This window comes from Ornithorhynchus anatinus, chromosome 7, assembly GCF_004115215.2.
Source record: "Ornithorhynchus anatinus isolate Pmale09 chromosome 7, mOrnAna1.pri.v4, whole genome shotgun sequence".
In the NCBI taxonomy this organism is placed as follows: Eukaryota; Metazoa; Chordata; class Mammalia; order Monotremata; family Ornithorhynchidae; genus Ornithorhynchus; species Ornithorhynchus anatinus.
In genome coordinates, this window is record NC_041734.1 from 20,674,928 (window position 1) to 20,693,888 (window position 18,961).

Here is an 18,961-nt window from a genome sequence, read left to right on the forward strand (position 1 = left end):
GGGGTGGGACTTCCACGCCTCGACCGTACCCTCTTGTCCGTGCCGTCGCTTATGAGCTCTTCGTTTCTGGCCTCTTTTGGAGGTCCCGAATCCAGTTTGTATCTCAACACCAGAGAGCCATTTTCGATGTTCAAAGAGATGTAGGAGCTCTGCAGGGGAAGGGAGCTCAGATCAGAAAGGTGAAACCCCGGGGCGGGTTATCGCCACCCCTGGAAACCCTCTCTGGCTGCCAAGTGGGAATTTCACGGGAAACCCTGCCCAGGCTCAGTCTGCTTTCATAGTCAGGCCAGCCCTGTTCTGCTGTCCCAGGCCCACTGGTCGGGGTCTGCATCTCTGGGTCCCTGCTGGGCTGAAGCTCTCTGGCCCGGGGATGGGGCTATCTGAGCCATCTGCAGAAGTTCCCCTGTCTCCTCCGTGCCGCTGTCCCGTCCGGCCGCTAGTCAAGGCCACGTCACTCGTGGCTTGGTGGGGAGAGCCCGGGGCCTGGGTGTCAGGGGACCTGAGTTCTAATTCCAGCAATGCCACCGACTGGCCTTGTGACTGGGGGTAAGTCACCAAACCTCTCTAGTTGAACTGTTCCCTCAGTTTTTTCACTTCAGTCCTCAACCTCAGTGTCCTCTTCTGAAAACTCAGCACCCTCGATTCACCCAATTCCCTGGGAGCAGGGGCTGGGGAGGGTATCCCATCGACCATCCTCTCCTAGGGTCCCTTTCTCTTCCTCCAAATGGGCACCGTCACCTCTGCCTGAGATCTCACCCGTCCCAAATCGGCACCTCGGTGTGAGAAGCAGAGCGGCCTAGTGGATAGAGCCGGGCCTGGGAGTCAGAGGACCTGGGTTCTAATCGCGGCTCTAACCTTCGTCTGCTATGTGACCTCGGGTAAGTCATGGAACTTCTCTGTGTCTTAGTTACCTCATCTTTAAAAATGACGATAAAGACTGTGAGCTCTATGTGGGACAGGGACTGTGTTTGACCTGATCAGTACAGTGCCTCGTACATAGTAAGCGCTTAACAAATACCTTTAAAATTAAAAGAAAAAAGCAGCTCATCGCCTAGGTTTGGAACAACTGTGACCCCCGTGGCAACCAGAGGGGACACAGCCGCCCTCTTCCCTTATCACCCCGCTCCCACTTGAAACCTTGTGCCTCTGTTCCCGAAAACAAAGGTCCACAGGTCCCGCATGTTACGGACCCTTTGGGTGGGCTTGGGGGCTCGCAGGGCCGACCCCACGCTACCTCGTTGGCTCCAAAGATCAGCAACCCTTCGTCAACTGTGGTCTGGATAATCTGCTCAAAGCTTTTGGGGAATTGTTTCCCGAGCTGTTTCGAGATGTGGGCATAGCCGGTACCTTCGAAGAAATTTTTGTCGGACTCCTCTTTGCTCCTGGAAGTGCAAAGCAACCTCGGTCGGCCTCCGTGGCAGCCCCCACGGTGGCTCCCGCCTCCCCTGCGGGGCCTTGCCGCTTGCGGGCCGGCAGGCTCTCCGCAACCTGAAACGAATCGCGGCCCACTCCTGCCCTGGGGGGGGGGATTAGAACCCAGGCCCGGGATCTTCCTACCAGGCCGTCGATCAGTCCATCGGTGGTATTCATTGGGAGCTTCTTGTATGCAGAGCTCTGTACTAAGCACTTGGGAGAGGACAATCCACAGTCCCACACTGGGAAGACCAGAACTGTGAACCAACTCCGGAGGCTTGAGACCCCCAGCCGCAACAGGATGTTGGCATAGACTGTCTTCCAGATCCCCCTGCCAGAGACCCCCGCTTTCTCATTGCAGGAAGACACTGCCTTACCGGGCTATTTCTTCCCCCGGCCTGGAACTCTCTCCTCTTCTCTCTGATACCACAGCTCACACTCTTTCCTCCCACAAAACGACCCAGCCTTACTCTACTCTGCCTCATTCTGGTCTCTCCCACCTCTGCCTCCTTGATCCCAACCTTCCTCTTGCCTGAGATCCCCCTCTCTCATCAAGTCTTCCAGACTGCAGCTCTGCCCATCTTCAGAGAAATTCTGCAATCACATCTCCTCCCGGAAGCCTTCCCTCATCAATTTCTCTTCTCCCCGAATCACCTCAGCACTTATGCCCCCTTAGGACTTCTGCACTCACCAACCATAACATTTAAGCATCCGCTCACTTACTTAGCCACTGTTGCATGCCCTTCTTCTATCTGTACCTTATTTTATGTCTTCTCCCCTTATAGACTATAAGCACCCTGGGGACGGGGATCGTCTAGTCCCACTATCGCGTGTCCGGCTCCGCCACTTCCCTTAAGGGTGACTTTGGGCAGACACTTCCTCAGGTCTTCGGTCTCCTCAGCTACAAAATGGGGATCAAATGCCTATTCTATCTCCCTCTTAGACCGGGAGCCCCCATTTTAGCAGGGACCTTGCCAGATTTGATTGTATCTACCCCACTCAATCATCTTGCCCCTTCTTACCTCACCTCGCTACTCTCCTACAACAACCCAGCCCGCATACTTCGCTCCAATAATGCCAACCTTCTCACTGTACCTCAATCTCATCTATCTCACCGCCGACCTCCCCCACATCCTGCCTCCGGCCTGGAATGCCCTCCCTCTTCCTAGCCAACAGATAATTGCTCTCCCCAATTTCAAAGCCTTACCGAAGACATATCTCCTCCAAGAGGCCTTCCCTGACTAACTCCTCCTTTCGTCTTCTCCCACACCTTTCTGTGTCACCCTGACTTGCTCTGCTCCCTTTATTCATCCCCGCTCCCAGCCCACTGCACTTTCTTACCTATCTGTCATTTTATTTATTTAACATCTGTCTCCCCTTCTAGACTGTAAGCAGGGAATGTGTCTGTTATATTGTGCTCCCCCAAGTGCTTAGTACAACGCTCTGCAGACAGTAAGTGTTCAATAAATACACCTGACTGACTCACTACCCCAGTGCTTAGCCCGGTGCTCGGCACAAAGTAAACATTTAAATACTACAGTAATTAATAATGATTGTTGTACTCTTCCAGCCGCTCAGTATAGTACTCTGCACAGAGTAAGCGCTCAATCAATATGACTGGTGGATTGGTCCGGAAATCCCACCTCATCCGGGATTTTCTCTGATAAATGTTCCTTTTCCCCAGTTACATCCTGCCAACGACGACTGCCATCCTTAAGGGTTCCTGGCCAAGTGAAATGTTTCTGCTCTGTACAAGTCGACTGCCAAGTTCTGCTACTGGAGCATTTGATTTTTCCACCAATCCGGCTCATCGGAAAATGATTCTATCTAAGCTCCTTGGGGGCAGGGATCGTGCCTCTTACCGCTGTGATCCTTTCAATCAATCAATGGTATTTACAGAGCACTTACTGCGTGCAGAGCACTGTACTGAGCACTTAGGGCCGTGCTCTGCCCTCAGTGGGTGCTCAATAAATCCACCTGCTTGATTAACCACCCCCGACCCGTGATTCCCAGGGCCCCGTGGCCTGGCTTAGCCGAGGTTAACCTGCGGCACGGCTCCTCTTGGATCGTGTTGAGGTTGAAAGTCCTCCGGAAGTTGTACAGGCTCAGGACTTTCTCGTTGAGGTCTTCCAGCTCGAGGCAGCCTTTGTACTGGGGCACGTTCAGTCTCCCGGGAGGCTGCAGGGGCAAAACGGAAAATCCCTCTGGACCCCCCCCCCCCGGCTGATAGGAGCACGGGGACAATTACCGGGAAGCCCCTGGAGCAAGGCCCTTCACTGGGGCTTAGTGCAGAGATCCCGGGGCTGAGAGCCAGAAGACTTGGGTTCTGATTTCCACTTGCCTGCTGTGGGACCCTGGGCAAGTTACTTCACTTCTCTGGGCCTCAGTTTGCTCCTCTGTAAAATGGGGATAAGATCTTCCTCCCTCTTAGAGACATGGGGCTGGGAATGTGTCCGAACTGATTATCTTCTTTCTACCCCAGCGTTGAGTACACCATTTGGCACACAGTAAACGCTTACTAGAAGTGGCGTGGCCTAGTGGAAAGAGCCCGGGCCTGGGAGTCAGAGGAGCTGCGTTCTAATCCCGGCTCCGCCGCTTGTCTGCTGTGTGACCTGGGGAAAGTCATTTAACTTCTCTGTGCCTTCGTTCCCTCATCTGCCAAATGGAGATTCGAAACCCGTTCTCCCTCCTCCTTAGACTGTGAGCCCCATATGGGACCTGATGATCTGGTATCTACCCCAGTGCTTAGTAGTACAATGCTTGGCACAGAGTGAGCGCTTAACAAATAACATAATTGTTATTAAGGAATATATCGGTACTCTTGTGATTAGTCTGATGGGAAGGGGTACTTCAATGAGACGCGGTGGGGATGGAGACCCTTCAGACAAAGGGGGGTCAGGGCCCGGGGTGGCGAGGCACTGACCTTGAAGTCCGAGGGGTAGCCACCCACGTAGAAGACGATGTCGTCGGGGTCCAGGTCGAAGAGGACGTGGTGGCCCTCGCTTTCCTTATGGCTAACTTCAGGAAGTCTTGGCCTGTTGCTGGTGGCCTCTTTCGTGTAGCTGAGCTTTGCAAACTGGTAGATCCTAAGAATAATAATAATGACAATGATCATACGATTTGTTCAGCGCCTACTACGTGCCAAGCACTGTACTAAGCACTGGAGTGTAAGTTGGAGGGAGAACAGGTATTGAATCCCCATTTGCAGACGAGGGAGAGGAGGCGCAGAGACGTTAAGTGACCAGCCCAAGGTCACGCAGCAGACAAGCGGCAGAGCCGGGATTAGCACCCAGACCCGGGATCTTCCCACAGGGCCACGCTGTTTCTCTAGCGTCAATCAACCAACCCATCGATGGTATTTACTGGGTGCTTCTAGGAGGCAGAATGCTTTACTAAGCACCAGGGAGAGCATTTCATTCATTCATTCATTCATTCATTCATTCAATCGTATTTACTGAGCACTTACTATGTGCAGAGCACTGTACTACGCGCTTGAGAGTACAATTCAGCAACCGATAGAGACAACCTTACCCAACAACAGCCTCACAGTCTAGAAGCGGGGAGACAGACAACTAAACAAAGCAAAACAAGTAGACAGGCATCAATGGCATCGATATAAATAAATAGAAGTGTAGATATATACACATCATTAATAAAATGAATAGAAAAATATATATGTACCTGTATATACAAACAGAGAGAGGGAGTCGAGGTGATGAGGAGGGAAGGAGGAACAGAGAAAAAGGGGGGCTCAGTCTGGGAAGGCCTCCTGGAGGAAGTGAGCTTTCAATAGGGCTTTGAAGGGGGGGATTGTGTTAGCTTGCCTTCACATAAAGCAAAAACTCCACACTCTTGGCTTCAAAGCTCTTCATCACCTTGCCCCCTCCTACCTCACCTCCCTTCTCTCCTTAATAATGTTGGTATTTGTTAAGCGCTTACTATGTGCAGAGCACTGTTCTAAGCGCTGAGGTAGATACAGGGTAATCAGGTTGTCCCATGTGAGGCTCACAGTTAATCCCCATTTTACAGATGAGGTAACTGAGGCACAGAGAAGTTAAGTGACTTGCCCACGGTCACACAGCTGACAAGTGGCAGAGGCGGCACTCGAACCCATGACCGCTGACTCTCAAGCCCGGGCTCTTTCCACTGAGCCACGCTGCTTCTCTCTCCAGCCCAGTCTGCACACTCCGCTCCTTTGCCGCCGCTCACATCCTCACGGTGCCTCGTTCCCGCCTGTCCCGCCGTCGACCCCGGGCCCACGTCCTACCGCTGACCTGGAATGCCCTCCCTCCTCACCTCTGCTAAACTAGCTCTCTTCCCCTCTTCAAAGCCCTACCGAGAGCTCACCTCCTCCAGAGGGGAAGACAGAGCACAACCCAATAGAGGGGGTAGGCACAATCCCTTCTCTCAAGGAGTCTAGTTGGGAGGTGAGATCACAGGTCAAAGGTCAAAAGAGGCCACAAAACACAAAGGAGGAATTGGAGATGCCCTGGAGTGGGGGGGTGGAGGTAGGGGGGAGGAGCTGATGGCAGAGCCGCTGCTCTCTCACCTCTGAAACTTCACCCGGTCCATTACGGCCTCCTCCTCTACGCTCTCCGTTACGTACTGGTTCGCCTGGACTTCGACCTCCTGGCCCCCCAGTTTGTAGACGCAGATGAGCCTGCCCTCCCTCACCGCCATGCCCATGTAGTCCTTCGAGATCTAGACCAAGAGAAGCGGAGAGGAGCCTTCTGTGAGCCTCCCAGGTGGGGAAGCAACTGGGGAAATAGATTCCGGCTCAGAAACGGGTGTCAGGCAAGAGCAAGCCGGGCGCAGGAGAGGCAGTCGGAGGGTAGCACGGTCTGAGGTGACTGTGATAAAACTGGGGTGTTGTGGGGGTGGTCAGGTACATCTTGGGCAGGCTTGATTCTGCATACTTCATCCTCCTCATCTCATGCCAACAGCCCTTATGTCCATATCTTCAAACTCTACTGCTTCCCTCTACTTGGAATTTATTTTAGTGTCTGTTTCTCCCACTAGACAGTAAGCTCTTTGCTGGCAGGGATCTCATCTACCAATTCTATTGGATGGTTCTCTCTCAATCCTTTGGTACAGCGTTCCGCACACAGTAAGTAAGCATGGTAAGTGCTCGATAAATACCACTGAGTGATTTATTCCCCCCTGCATGACGCTCATTATATTCAAAGAGCACGCTTCCGATATGGGATTTCATTCTCAACGAATCATATGCCCCTAAAACCCACAACTTCTCTCTCCTCCCACTATTTCTCCCCATAAGGTGCTCTGAATTTGGAGAAAAATTTTCCCTCAAATGTTACCTTTCAAAATTTGGGATCTGGCTGTTTTCTCCACGAGGCCCAGGCAGGTTGGGTTCCAACACTGGCTGGTTGGGAGGGGGGTGTCCCGGCATCCCCCCACCTCGAATGTCCTCACTGAGGTCCCCCCCTCCTCCGCCTCAGCTTTGTAGTTCCGTACTAGAGCCGCTCGGCCCGGTCAGTGGTGTTGGCCAAGGGGCTTTTGGAGGCAAGCAGAACCACTGACTCCCCAGTGGCGCTCCAGAATCTGACTCCTTCCAGTTCCCCCGAGGCCGTGAGGCAGGGTGGCTAGGAGGAAGGGAGGCGGGAGGCCGATCGAGCCGGGTAAGCCGAGCGCCTTCCCTCGTGGCAGCGAAGGGCCCCCCTGCCCTCCAAACCGCCGCCCAGGACCTGAGGCGATACTTACGTTTCGACTCCCCAGGAACATCACGAACATGTTGTCGACTCCGCTGTCCGCTCTCGGCTTGGGTTTGTGGAGGAACAGAGACAGGGACATGTACCCTTTCAAGTCATCAAGGTCGCTCGGCGGTCGGACCTCCACCCCGGAACGCCCGTTGAACTTCATGGGCACGGCCACCTGGTGAGGGGGAGGGAGGAAGTAGAGACAGTGCCGTGATGACCACTCGGCCAGATGACGATAAAGATCATGTCGCTTTACTATTATTAAATAATGATAATGATGATGACAATAATAATAACCATATGGTATTTGTTAAGCGCTTATCATGTGCCAAGCACTATACTAAGCACCGGGGTGGATACAAGCAAATCGGGTTGGACGCCGTCCCTGTCCCACATGGAGCTCAAAGCCTCAATCCCCGTTTTAGAGATGAGGGAACTAAGGCCCAGAGAAGTCAGGTGACTTTGCCCAAGGTCACCCAGTGGACATGTGGCGGAGCTGGGATTAGAACCCAGGTTCTTCTGACTCCCAGGACCCTGCTCTATCCACTACACCGGGCTGTTTCCCCATTATAATAGCAACATAATATAAGAATAATAATATAGTAATTAATAATAATGGTATTAGTTAAGTGCCAAGTTTGTGCCAGGCACTGTACTAAGTACTCACTGTGTTTACCAACTCTGCTGTATTGTACTCTCCCAAACACTTAGTACAGTCTCATAAATACCACTGATTGATTGAACTGTGAGAAACCTGAAATTCTGCACACCTCTAGTCACAGTATCCTATTGTATCTAGACTGCAAGATCGTCCTCTAGACTGTTCACTCATTGTGGGCCGGGAACGTATCTGCTATTTCTATTGGACTGTACTCTCCCAAGAGCTTAGTACAGTGCTCTGCACATAGTAAGTGCTCAATAGAAAACCTCCTCCAATACCTAAGGTTAAGGAGTTGGGGGCATTTAGCTGGGGAAGAACCACATTAGATGAGCAGTATGGCCTGGTGGAAAGAGCACGGGCCTGGGGAATCAGAAGACCTGGGTTCTAAACCTGGTTCTGCCACTCATCTGCTCTGTGACCTTGGGCAAGTTGCTTTATGTCTCTGTGCCTCGGTTCCCTCATCTGCAAAATGGGGATTCAATCCCTGACCTACCTCTTATTTAGACTGTAAGCCCCAAGAGGGACCTGATGATCTTGTACCTACCCCAGCATTTAGTACAGTGCTTGGCACGTAGTAAGGGCTTAACAAATACCACAATTATCATTATTATAATAATGATAAGGCCTGGGTTCTAATTCCTGCTCTGCCACATGACTGCTTGGGCAAATCACTTAACTTCTCTAGGCATCAATTATTTCATCTGTAAAATGGGGATTCAGTACCTGTTCTCCTTTCTACTTAGACTGTGAGCCCTGTGTGGAACAGGGCCTTCGACTCGATTATCTTGTCTCTTCCCCTGTGCTTAGAACAGTGCTTGATACATAGGAAGTGCTTAAAAAATACCACAGTTATTATAATTATTGCTTTCTATTTAATCCTTTATGGGAAAGAGACTGCCCTCTTGTTCTTCCAGGCCACTGGAGCCTGGCAAGGGAAAATGGGCTTAGATGAAAGCAGGAGAGATGCTGTCTGGACACAAGAAAGAACTTTTTACCTATCTGGGCTCCTGAGGGACAGGGTGGAGTATCCATCTCTGGGGGGAAAAGCAGGAGGCTGGACCAGAGGACCTTTTGGGGCCCCCTACAAGCTCTGGGGTTCTTGTTCATCCTCACAAACAATAGGACTTTCCAAGGGCTCATCTGGCGGGAGGTATTAGACACACTCCCAAAAATCAGCCCCGCAGAAGGGACCGTCGTTCCCACTGGGTCCTGCGGGTAGCGGCCCGCTCTCTCCCAGAAGCCTCCTGGGCTCAGAGCGGTGTGCAGCTTTGGAAGGTGAAAGGAGAGGGATGGGGGTAAGGGGAACAGACCACGGCGTCTGGCGATTCCGAGCCCTCAAGAGCCCGCGGGTGCCGAGAGTTGCCTCTTGCTATTGTCTGGCAGAGCCTCTGAGGCCCGAGCCAGCACCAACAGCTTCGGGATGGGGCAGGGCCTACCTTGTTGGCGGCATCTCTGGCCTGCTGGATGAGCTCTCGGATTCGGTCCACGTTGACCGAGATGTTGCTCTGCGACTCCAGTTGCTGGTTGATGCTTTCCATCTTGCTAAAGATGTCCGGGAGGTCGTCGGTTAGCTTATCGACTGTTTAAAGAATCGGGAAAGAAAATGGTTTTATTATTCCAGCTGGCACGGGATAAATGGGTCAGTTGGAGGCAATGGAGAGGAATTTGGGTTGCTGAGCCATGCAGAATTATGAATGGAGATTTGTAAGGGGTTTTACACAGGCTCCTCACTGAAAGAGATCCCAGCTAATACCAGTGTAAACTTATTGGTTGATTAGGAAAACATTCCCTTAAAGTCATGGGAGGCAGTCAATCAGTGGTATTTATTGAACGTTTACTCTGGGAAGAGCACTGTAGTAAGCGCTTGGGAAAGTAGTCAGGGTGACCCAGTGGAAAAGGTATGGGTTTAGAGAGTTAGGAGACTAGAGCGTGGACCTAGTGTCAGCTCAGACCCCAGCCTGCTTTGTGGCTGTATAATCTCTTTGGGCCTTAGTTTTGGCACTGTAAAACGGGACTAACGTAGCCATTCTCCCCGTCTCTTAGATTGCCAGCCCCCGTGGGACAGGGACTGTCTCCAAAATCCCTTTCTTGGATCTACCCCCAGTGCCTACAGCAGTGCTTTACACTAAATAGGGCTTTTATTTCACACTTCCTCTGCACCGAAGCACTACATCAACTTCTGGGAGTCATGGGTTCTAAACCCAGCTCCACTGCTTGTCTGCTGTAGCTTCTTGGGCAAGGACTTGGACAGGGACTGGGTCCAACCCGATCTGCTTGTATACACCTCAGCAGTCAGTGTGGTGTTCGGCGCACAGTAAGTGATTAGCAGATATGACAATTATTATTATTATTGTTCTCTAGGGACCGGCTAGTGCCTGTTGGTCTCCCCTCTTAAGACTGTCCACTCCATGGGGGCCGGGACCGTGTTGTCCCTTCTCTGTTTCACTCTCCCGGAGCACTCGCTCCGGGGCTCTGCACGCTGCAGGGGTTCGATATATCCCCCGGTTCCATCGCCGTGGCCACAGTCGCTCTCCTTCAGGGAAGACTTTCAACTAGAGCCGGGGCCCAGACAGTGGAGTCAGTCAGTCGATCGTACTTACTGAGTGCTTACTGTGTGCAGAGCACCGTACTGAGCTCTCGGGAGAGTATGACACAACAATAAACAGACATTCCCTACCCACAACAAGCTTAGGTCTAGATGGGGAGACAGTGGGTGGCGCGGGCCTGACTCTCACCGGATAAGCGGGCATCTCTGAGAGCCTGGTTGAAGTTTTCGGTCTGGTTGCTTTTATAGGTTTCCTTAAGTCGCTCCACATCCTTCTGGATGGGGTCCAGGTCATTCAGCACGCTGTCGGTTCGTTCCTCGGCACGGCGAGCTTCATCGCGGGCAGCGGCGATCATCTGCTCCACGTCATCTGGGCCCACAGGGGACGGACAGAGGGACGGGGGTGAGGTGGAGGGGAGCGGCCGGGGTAGGGCACAGCGCAAACAGGGAGGGTGGGACTGTGGGAGGCCACTAACCGCGGTTGATCCCCTGGAGATCACGCCGAACTGTGCCCAGTGTGGTTTCCAGGTTGTGCTTGAGGTTGCTCACTTTCTCCAGGCTGCTCTTCAGCCCGCTAAGGTCTGGACCTATTTCTGGAAGCCAAACGAGATCCGCCATAGACATGGGCACATACGTATACACACACACACACACACACACACACACACACACCCCCCCACAACCCACACACACTTGCTCCCTGCTGACCCCCCAGCCTCCTGTCTCTCCCCACTCCGGGCCACATTTCACTCTGCTGCCTGGATTGTTTTTCTACCAAAACCCTCAGGCCACGTTTCCCCTCTCCTCCAGAACCTCCACAGGTTACCCATCCACCTCCGCATCAAACAGAAACTCCTCATTATTGCCTTCGAAGCACTCAATCCCCTCGCCCCTTCCTACCTCACCTCACTACTCTCCTCCTACGACCCAGCTCACACACTTCGCTCCTCTAATGCCAACCTTCTCACTGTACCTCCATCTCACCTATCTCACCACCCACCTTTTGCTCACTTCCTGCCTCTGGAACGCCCTCCCTCCTCATAGCTGACAATTTCTTTCCCCTCCTTCAAAGCCTTACTGGAGGTCCATCTCCTCTAAGAGGCCTTCCCTGACTAAACCCCCTTTCCTCTTCTCCCACTCCCTTCTGTGTGACCCTGACTTGCTCCCTTATTCATCCTCTCCCTTCCAAGCCCCACAACACTTAGGTACCTATTTATAATTTATTTATATTAATGTCTGTCTCCCCCTCTAGACTGTAAGGTCTTTGTGGGCAGGGAATATGTCTGTTACATTGTACTCTCCCAAGTGCTTAGTACTGTCCTCTGCACACAGTAAGCAAGCGCTCAATAAATACGATTGAATGAATGAATGTGCATAATAAATGCAATTGACTGTCACACAAAAACACACACACACACAGAGTTAGTGCTCAATAAACGTAATTGATCAATTACTATGTGCCAGGCACGTACTAAGCACTGGGGTAGATACGAGCAAATCAAGTTTGACACAGGCCACGTGCCACACGGGGCTCGCAGTCTTAATCCCCATTTTCCAGATGAGGAAACTGAGGCCCAGAGAAGTGAAACAACTTGCCCAAGGTCACTCAGCAAACAAGAGGCAGAGCTGGGATAGAATCCAAGTTCTCTGACTCCCAGGCCCATGCTCTTCTCACTAGACCTGGCTGGTTCATGTGTTGTGCAAGGGTAAACATGGTATTCTTTAAGAACCTGAGCTGTGTGCTGATTGCTGGGACAGATACAAAATAATTAGTTTAGACACAGTCCCTGTCCCACGTGGGGTGCTCATTTTATCTACGAGGGAGACGAGGTATTGAATCCACCTGTCACAGGGGAGGAAACTGAGGCTTGGAGAAGTTAATGACGTACCCACAGCAAGGTCCCACAGCAGGAGAGTGGCAGAGTCAGAATTAGAACCCAGGTCCTCTGGGTGCCAGGTACAGGCTCTTTCCGCTAGACCATGCTGCTTCCCCAGCTTTCCCCCAGCTGTTTTGGGCCAAGATTTAACGGGAGCATTTCCCCACTGACACATTACCCCATTGGCTCCCGCGTGGCTTCCTCTCAGTCGGGGTCACCACGTACCTTGCTGAATCTCATCCTGCTTCACCTTGGCTTCGCTGAGCAGCTTTTCACTGTCAACATTCAGAGTCTTGGCTTTTCCCGGCAGGTCTTCCTTCTTCACAGTCTGCGGATAAAGCACCAGCACAGACCCTCTTAGAAAATGGACCTCCTGAAGATACCTGTTTATTGTTATATTGTCCTCTCCCAAGCGCTCAGTACCGTGTTCTGCACACAGTGAGTGCTCAATAAATAGGCCTGACTGACTGAATGAATAAAACAGCTTGGCAGTAATTTCAGTGGGACTTAGACTGTAAGCCCCATGTGGGACAGGGACTGGGATGGTGTCCAACCTGACTTGTTTCTCCTCCAGGGCTTAGAACAGTGTTTGGCACACAGTAAGTGCTTAACAGACACCATAAAGCCAACACGGACAAACAGGTACTCGACCCATAACGGGAACAGCGGGGACTAGGGGATAAGAGCCCGGGCCTGGGCTCCCTGGCTCCGCCGTCCGACCACTGTATGAGATCTTGGGCAAGTCGCTTAACTGCCCCGTGCCTCAGTTGGCTCATCTGTCAAATAGGGATTCAATATATGGGGCTTCAAATAATGGTATTTGTTATGCGCTTACTATGTGCCAGGCACTCTACTAAGAGTTGGGGTAGATATGAGTCAATCGGGTTGGACACAGAAAGCTGGCAGTGCTAGATCCAAAACAAAAGAAACTAATTTTTCATTCAGTGGAGGGTAAGCACTCGGAATCTGCTACCACAGGAAGTTAGGCAGATCACGGGAAGGAAAAGAAGTTTGAGGTGTCAGTTGGACCATCCTTAACCACTAGGCCACAATCCCAAGGACTGTCACCCCCAACATCCCGTTGCCCCAATTTATGGAAGAATTCTAAGCTGGAGGGCCGGTAATACGTTTCCTCTAGTAATAAAAATAACAATAATGGCATTTATTAAGCACTCGCTATGTGCCAAGCACTTTTCTAACCGCTGGGAAAGCTTTAAGTTTTGTTGTGGGGAGGTTTTATGGCAATTGTTAAAGGCTTACGTGGTACCAGGCACCTTATTAAGCCCTGGAGGAGATACAAATTAATCTGGTTGGACACAGTCCAGGTCCCCCATGGGGCTCACAGTCTTAATCCCCATTTTACGGATGAGGTAATTGAGGCACAGAGAAGTCAAGTGACTTGTCCACAGTCACGCAGCAGATAAACTCCCAATAAATGCCACTGATCGATGGATTGAGTCTGAGGGCTCGCACCAGAAGGATTCTCCCAAAGAGTGGCACCAGTGTGCTGAGGGGGAACCCTGCAGCCATCCTATCTTCGTTCTGAAACAGCATGGCCAAGTGGCAAGAGCACTGTGGGAGTGAATGGTCGTGGGTTCTAATCCCGGCTCTGCCACTTGTCTGCTGTGTGACCTTGGGCAAGTCACTTCACTGTTCCTCAGTGACCTCATCTGTAAAATGGGGACTGAGACTGTGAGCCCCATGTGGGACAGGGACTGTGTCCAACCTGATTGCCTTGTATCTACCCCAGTGCTTAGAACAGTGCTTGGCACATAGTAAGTGCTTAATAAATACCATTACTATTATCAGTGGAGGAAAACACCGCCCTGCCTCCCGCCCTTCACAAGCGGCAGCTTATGTAGCTGGGAATAGCCCCTCCAGCTGGGTTTGTACATCTTCAGCCTCTCCTTACAGGCCACATCTGCCGAGCCTTTGCTCGGTCTCCACTTTCAGGTGTGCCGGGGGCACGATCTGGATCTCGATCCCTTCCTGGCCGGGCGGGTGAGCACCTCGCCAGAGAACAGGTGAGCAAACGCGGCCTGCCAGCCCCCACCGGGAACCATCAGCAAACACAGGGGGACAGCTCTGGGCTAGGAGACCAGCCAGCTCTTGGCCGGAGGCTTCGGTAACCAGTTTAGACCCATCCGGGCTACGGATCACTGCTAATTCGCGATGCGCATAGCGGGCCGAGGCACGACCAGTCTGGGCCGGACACTCCCCAAGAGGAGTCAGGGAGGCAGCTGCCACATCTGGGCGGTTAATGAGCTTCCCTCAGCCCCAGGTGCCGCGCCGGGCCGGGCCACCCACCTTCAAGGCTGCGTCCGAGGCTTTCGTGGCCTTGTCGGCCGCGTCTTCGGCGGCTTTTACAGCGTTGATGATGTTCTCGTAGGCCATGGCGGCATCCACGGCGCAACGCACCAGCTCGTCCCCGCTAGTGTTCCTCTTTATCCTGGGAGGACACGAGAGAGGATGTGAGAGCAGAGCCCCCGTCCCCAGCTCTACCCCGGCCCGGTGGGGAAAGCAGGGTGGCCTGGCGGTCAAAGTGCGGGTCTGCCAGGTGTGTGACCTTGGCCGAGTCACTTCGCTGCTCTGAGCCTCAGTTCCCTCACCTGTAAAATGGGGATTCGACACCTGTTTCCCCTTCTCCTCAGACTGTGAACCCCATGTGGGACAGGGACTGGGTCCAACCTTTATCTGTTGCCAAATTGCACATTCCAAGCACTTAGTACAGTGTTCTGCACACAGTAAGCGCTCAATAAAAACGATTGAATGAATGAACCCGATTGGCATGTCTCTACCCCAGTGCTCAGTACAGTACTTGGCACAGAAACACCACAGTCATTATTATCAGCACCCGCTCAGACGACTGAAAGCCAGGCAGTGGGAATTGGGAGCCTGTTTCCTTGGGATGCCGTACGGCTGGAGATGTGAGCCGATGCCACGTGGGTTAGGCTAGATCCGGGGACGAGGGGTCCCCGCTGGGTTACTGGGCGGAAAGTTAGGGAGGGAGGGGGAGAACTGGGGGCGGCGGGGAATTGGGTCGTTCATCCCAAACCATGAGAAAGGATGGTCAGGAGACCAGTTGTCACCTGATCCTTCCAACCATCCCGAGGGCCCTGCTGGACACGGAGCCCCGGCTGGGCGGACCGCCGGTCTCCATCCATCATTCATTCATTCTTCCATTCAGTCATATTTATTGAGCGCTCACTGTGTGCAAAGTACTGTACTAAGCGCTTGGGAGAGTACAGTAGAACAATGAACAGACACATTCCCTGCCCACGAGTTTACAGCCTAGAGGAGGAGACAGATATTAACACAAATAAATGAAAGATCACAGTCATTCAGTGAATCAATCAATTGCCTGGTCTGCCCCAGTACCGATGTCACAAGGGGCCTGATGCTTTTGTGGTGACTGGGCCCTGGATTGCGTTTGTCAAGGGGGCTACGGTGGGCAAACCGGAGCCGAAAATGGCACTTTTTTTTTTTTTTTTACGGTATCTGTTAAGCACCTTCTATGCGCCAGGCACTGTACTAAGCAGTGGAGGAGATACAAGCTAATCAAATTGGACAGAGTCCCTGTCCCACATGGGGCTCACAGTCTTAATCCCATTTTACAGATGAGATAACTGAGGCCCAGAAAAGTGAAGTCACTTGCTCAAAGTCACACAGCAGACAAGTGGCAGAGCCGGAATTAGAACCCAAGTCTTCCGGGGTTCCCCAAGAACGACCCATCGCTGGCCACCCCCGGCCCTGGCGGGGCCCCGTGCTGATCACTCACTCTTCCAGCTGCTTGGCAAGATTTTGCAGAGACTGGGCATGTTTCTCGGCCTGTTCCACCAGGGGGTTGTGATCGCCCGCTCTGGAGAGGTCCTTCATCTTGGTGCTCAGTTCTCTCTTGACCTCATTTAACTGGGTGGACGACTTTTTATACTCCTGTGGGATGGGTGTAACACCAACATGTTGGTCTTTCCGGGAGGCGGCTCGGAGGGCAGAGTTGCGCTTTTTGACTCTGATAACCAGACTTAGTGACCCACGCTGGGCTCCTGAAAGTGGACTCCTCCCTCCCCCGCACCGCCACCGGGGCCCCCGCCGACCCCAGCGGGGATGGACTCTGATCACGTCTTCTACCACAGTTGGCTCCGGGGAAGCACTGGCCCACTTTCTCCAAGCTGGCCAAGCACCCACCCCCAGCCCGATAACTACAAGGAACGGGCCCATCAGCCCCGAGTTCTAGCCCCACCCACTTTCTATCCAACCGGGGCTCAGTCTGAGCCCCTTCCCCCCGATCGGAGACGTGCGAGATGAGAGCCATCAAGCGCCCCTCTCTCTCGGGCCCATCTTCCCAGCCCGAGAGGGGTCCAAGGACTTAAAGAAAACGCCTCAGCGATACCTCCTGGCTCCCCTCCATCAGGCGGAGCACACTGCCGGTCTGCCGCAAGGATGACTCGGCCTCACTGAGGATACGGTTCATCTGGTTCTGCTGGGAATTGGCTTTTTGCATCCGTTTCTGGGGGAGAAGGAGAGAACGCTTCCTGAATCTTGGAGGCCGGGCCAGTCACAGCGGTTCCCTGGTTCTCGGCATTTCTCTGGAGGCCGCGTTGGCCAAAGGGAAGGCCAAGTTTGGCGAGTTGCCTCTTGGAGACCGAGGCTACTTTCTGGAGAGAGCAGGCCAAACGCTGTTGGGGGCTTCCCAAGTGCCCCTTGTTGGCCTGGGGTCATAGGCAATGGGCGGGTTACATAATAATAATAATAATAATGATATTTGTAAAGTGCTTATTCTGAACCAGGCACTGAACTTAGCGTTGGGTAGATACAAGATAATTGGGTTGGACTCGGTCCCTGTCCCTCATGGAGCTCACAGTCTTTATCCTCATTTTTAAAATGAGGCAAAAAAGGCACAGAGAAGTTAAGTGACTTGCCCAAGGACACAGCAGATAAAAGGGGAAGCCGGAATTAGAACCCAGGTCCTCTTGATTCCCAGACCCATGCTCTATCCACTTGGCCACACTGCTTCTCACCTGGCCTCAGCAACATAGCTGACGCCCTACAGACGAGATGTTCTAGACTGTAAGCTCGTCGTGGGCAGGGAATGCGACCGTAATATCGTATCATACTCTCCCGAGTGCTGAGTATACTGCTCTGCACACAGTAAGCGCTCAACAAATGCAATTGACTGACTGACTGATGAGCTGGGGAGTTCCCACAATACCCTCAAGCCACTATAGGACAGATCAAAACGATCCCACTGTGAGATTACCTCAATGTCGGCCAGGGCCCGCTCATTCACTCGGTTCAGACCATCTGCCTGCTTCGTATGCTCAGCTGCCTCCTGGAGAGCTTTCTCCAGGTCACTGATCTGGGCTACGTATTGGTCCAGCGAGGCCTGGATCGTCTGAGCCGTCCTTTGGTCTTCCGGCCGGTGGTTTCCGAGCCCGGCCCTCAACCGCTCCAACACTGGGAAGTTTCAGAGAAAGGAAGAGAGAGAGAAAGAGAGAGAGAGAGAGAGAGAAACGGGTCCACAGAGAATCCCGGAAAGGAGGAAGCCGAGCCAAATTTTCACCAGCTCTGGACGTCGGCTGGTTCCTCTCTGGCTTGCTGAATGTCATCCAGAAGGAGAACCAGGAAACATCAGGTTTATCTATGTGGGGACCGGCTTGCTGAGGGTCCAGGCGAGCCCCGAAGAGAACAGGTCCCAGAGATGCCGCAGCCAGGCTGCAACCCCATCGGAACTGAGTTCGAGAGCTGAGCTAGCTGAAGCTAGATGGGAAGTCTCCTCCTTCCCCGCTACCGAGCCCCTAAACAGAGCAGATTCCTCTGGACTTCTTCATATTGGCTCCAAAGGGAATCACGGACCTCCAGGATATCGGGGCGAAGACCAATTCTCTGAAGCCTAACAGTGGATTCTGATTGGCTTTCCTGGGCTTTTAGTAAAAGTGACGACCATCCACGAGGTTGGGTGGGGCTGTGGCGGAGGCAGACAAGGAGAAGCAGCGTGGCCCAGCAGAGAAAGAGCACGGACCTGGGAGTTGGGAGTCGGGGAAGCGGGTTCCAATCCCGATCCCACCATTTGCCTGCTGTGTGATCTTGGGCAAGTCACTAAATGTCTCTGGGCCTCAGTTTCCTCATCAGCAAAATGGGGGGGGGGGGGTAAATACCTTTTCTCCTTCCCCATTAGACTGTGAACCCCGTGTGGGATGGGGACTTGGTCCGACCTGATTATCTTGGATCTACCCCAGTGCTTAGTACAGTGCTTGCCATATAATAAATACTTAAATGCCCCAATTATTATTAGTAGTAGTAGTATTAGTATTAAGGAGCAGGGGTTGTAGCCCCACTCCTGACCTTTTGCCCCCACAGAGTTTCTGACCATCCCATGAGCCAGACCAAGCCATATCGAGCCAGACCTAGCTGGACGGGGCAGGGCACCAAATTCGAATTGGAACTCAAGGAAAAGCAATTCCCTGCTGAAGGACCTGTGGCTGCCAGCTCACCGTCTTCCCATTTGGCACGGTCATAATAATCATCGCCATCATAACAATCACTGTGGCACGTGTCTTAACCACTTACTACGTGCCAAGCACTGGGCTACGCGTTGGGGTAGACATAATACAATCAAGGCAAAGTCTTTGTCCTGCATGGGGCTCGCTGCCTAAATGGGAGGGAGAGAACAGGCATTTAATTTCCATTTTACAGATGAGGAAACCGAGGCACAGAATCCAAGTGGCTGGCCCAAGGTTTCCCAGCAGGC

At 52.6% G+C, this 18,961-nt stretch overlaps 1 protein-coding gene across 1 annotated transcript in view; it reads right to left on the minus strand.

Annotated features, from left to right (window-relative positions):
• Nucleotides 1–18,961, minus strand: part of LAMA3 (laminin subunit alpha 3) — a 129,547-nt gene that overhangs the window by 19,222 nt on the left and 91,364 nt on the right. The window contains exons 44-57 of the mRNA XM_029069416.2: nt 17,471–17,667; nt 16,604–16,720; nt 15,992–16,146; nt 14,521–14,662; nt 12,439–12,541; nt 10,813–10,929; nt 10,527–10,706; nt 9,228–9,370; nt 7,135–7,305; nt 5,963–6,114; nt 4,337–4,499; nt 3,458–3,591; nt 1,235–1,382; nt 30–149 (exon numbers count right to left, since the gene is read on the minus strand). Of these exons, the coding sequence (XP_028925249.1) occupies nt 30–149; nt 1,235–1,382; nt 3,458–3,591; nt 4,337–4,499; nt 5,963–6,114; nt 7,135–7,305; nt 9,228–9,370; nt 10,527–10,706; nt 10,813–10,929; nt 12,439–12,541; nt 14,521–14,662; nt 15,992–16,146; nt 16,604–16,720; nt 17,471–17,667 (2,042 nt within the window). The remainder of the gene's footprint in view (nt 1–29; nt 150–1,234; nt 1,383–3,457; nt 3,592–4,336; nt 4,500–5,962; nt 6,115–7,134; nt 7,306–9,227; nt 9,371–10,526; nt 10,707–10,812; nt 10,930–12,438; nt 12,542–14,520; nt 14,663–15,991; nt 16,147–16,603; nt 16,721–17,470; nt 17,668–18,961) is intronic.